The following is a 2,345-nucleotide window of genomic DNA, read 5'->3' on the forward strand; positions in this document are numbered from 1 at the left end:
TTCTTTTGACTTCAGTTTTGGTGGAAGTTGGATTGGAGATCATTGAGAGGGGATTAGAAGTGAAAGAACCTTTCAGAAATCACCCCCTGACTGTTTTTTAACCTTTTGGGACAGGGACTTGCCTGTAGGGAGCTGAGGTAGATTTTGGGGGATTGCATTGAGTAGTTGGTTATTTTTCTACCTTGAAGGTGGGCAGCAGGGGCTAGCAAAGCAGTTTTCCTTTACATCTTTGTCTCCTGTCTCAGGTTCTCCATGGCCAGTGGCATTTCTCTCTCATTAAACCCTTTGGACAGAGATTTCAAATCCTGGCCAGAGTCAATACCTGGAAGATGTTGTTGAATACAAAGTGTGGATCTCAAGCCCACACCAAATTCTGTGGCTTGGTAATGCTTTCCAGCTGCCTGCAAAGATTTTGCTCTGAATTTGGGCCGTGAATATCACCGTGAGAGCTAAATGGTGATAATAATAATAATTTTTTAAAAGTGGCATTTTCCCTGCAGTGGTGATTTGCAGGACCACAGCATCTCCCCTCCTGCCAGCTCGAGTACAGTTTTGTGGCAAACAAGGCTGAGGACAAGCCAAGGTGGGTATGAAAACATCTTTCCTCCCTCAGCCCAAGGCAGGGAGGTGGGGAGCTGCAGAGAGGGAGCTGCAGAGGGGGTCCAGAGTCCATGACCTAGGGAGCAGGTAAGGATAATACTGCTGGAGGTGGCACTTCACCAACCTGACCTGGCCCTGATCTGTCCCCTCTGAAGCCAGGCTGGTGGCAGCATCTCCAGGCTTTGCTGGTACTGCTACCTCTCATCTCTCTGTGGAGGGATCTCACCACCTTCTGAGACTACATGGCCTCGTGGTGGCTAGAAGCTCCATCAGCTCCACACAGAGCCATCCCAGGGCTCAGAAATGACCAATAAACCACCAGAAACACTTTTCCTCCACAGCACTGCTTGTACTACAGTATTACTGCTCTCCCGAGATCTCCGGGGAGGGCTTTGTCACACAACCTCCTTTTTCACCCATTTGTTCTTGGCCACCTGCCCCACGGTGGGTCTGGCAGCTGGGCTGAACTGGAGCAACTGGGCAATGAGGGCTTGGCAGGGCTCGGGCAGCGGGGCAGCTCCTCTGGGTACTTCACCCCTTTCTTCTGCTGCTGGGGCATGCGGCGGACGCTGGTGTCATCAAAGGGCATGAAGCCGGTCACCATCACGTAGAGAACCACCCCCAGGCTCCACACGTCAGCCATTTTGGCGTTGTAGGGGATGCCCATCAGCACCTCGGGGCAGAGTAAGCTGCTGACCCGCAGAAGGTGGTGCTGAGGTCGGAGTAGCTGTTGGCCTCTTTGCTGAAGCTGAAGTCACTGAGCTTGGCCCGGTGGCCGTCGGCAGTCAGCAGCACGTTCTCACACTTGAGGTCCGGTGCACCAAGTCACGGTCGTGCAGGTAACGCAGGGCCGCCACCACCTGCCCGAAGATGTCCCTGGCCTTGGGGACACAGGGCAGCTTGCCCAGGTGCTGCACCAGCTTCAGCAGGTCAGTGGCTAAGGCCTCCATCACGATGCAAACCAGCCCGTCGCAGCCTTCGATGAGCTCGAAGATGTGCACGATGTTGGGGTGCCGGATCTTGCGGATGATGGAGAGTTCCCGGGGCAGGAATTTGTACAGGAAATCCGGGGAGACTCGGCGCCTGTCCATCAGCTTGATGGCCAAGGGAACCTTGTATTTGGCTGAGGTGGCTGCTTTCACCTTGGAAAATCTGCCCTCCCCTAGGGTGGGACCCAGCTTGTAGCCCAGATCGCAAGGAATTTCTCACCCGTGTTGGTTTTCGACATGATGGGGGATCTCAGCGGGCTTCATCAAAGCTGGTGCTTTGCTCCAGGGTTTGAAAGCCTTCACGTGTGGTGCCTGGCAGCCCATGGGTGCTCCCGGGGACTCCAAGGCCCACCCTGGCATTGTGATGGGGTGGAGAGTTCCTGTGGCAATTCCTTTCAGAGATGAGGGTGTCTGGTGTCATCATCTCCAGCGTGGGAGATGATGATGGTGTTTGCAGGCATTAGCCCCACGTGGGGCACAAACTTCCAGGGGTGAATATGTGGGGTTTTAATCTTCTTCTTCTTGTTGTTGTCTCTTCAATTGAATTTTCAAAATTTGGGCTTAAACATCAGCTTTCAGGGCTGAGGAATAATTGGGCCTTACACCTATTTCCTGCAGGGTATTCATTGTATTAAAATCAGAACCACACAGAGTGCTGTGCAAGGTGTAATTCCTACACCTGTAGTTAATTTCTGTGATTTCTGTAGTTAATCCCTAACTACAGATCACCTTGGCTAGCAGTAACACTCAACATTT

General features: G+C 52.7%; 1 protein-coding gene across 1 annotated transcript; it reads right to left on the reverse strand.

The window, feature by feature from the left end:
* Positions 1 to 995: 995 nt before the first annotated feature.
* LOC103538852 (testis-specific serine/threonine-protein kinase 6) lies at positions 996 to 1,828 on the reverse strand. The gene is given in 5 exon segments (XM_008505295.2): positions 996 to 1,123; positions 1,126 to 1,281; positions 1,284 to 1,415; positions 1,418 to 1,795; positions 1,798 to 1,828. Coding segments are annotated over 5 exon segments (825 nt in total).
* Positions 1,829 to 2,345: the final 517 nt, after the last annotated feature.

This window comes from Calypte anna, chromosome 7 (assembly GCF_003957555.1).
Source record: "Calypte anna isolate BGI_N300 chromosome 7, bCalAnn1_v1.p, whole genome shotgun sequence".
NCBI classification, from domain to species: Eukaryota; Metazoa; Chordata; class Aves; order Apodiformes; family Trochilidae; genus Calypte; species Calypte anna.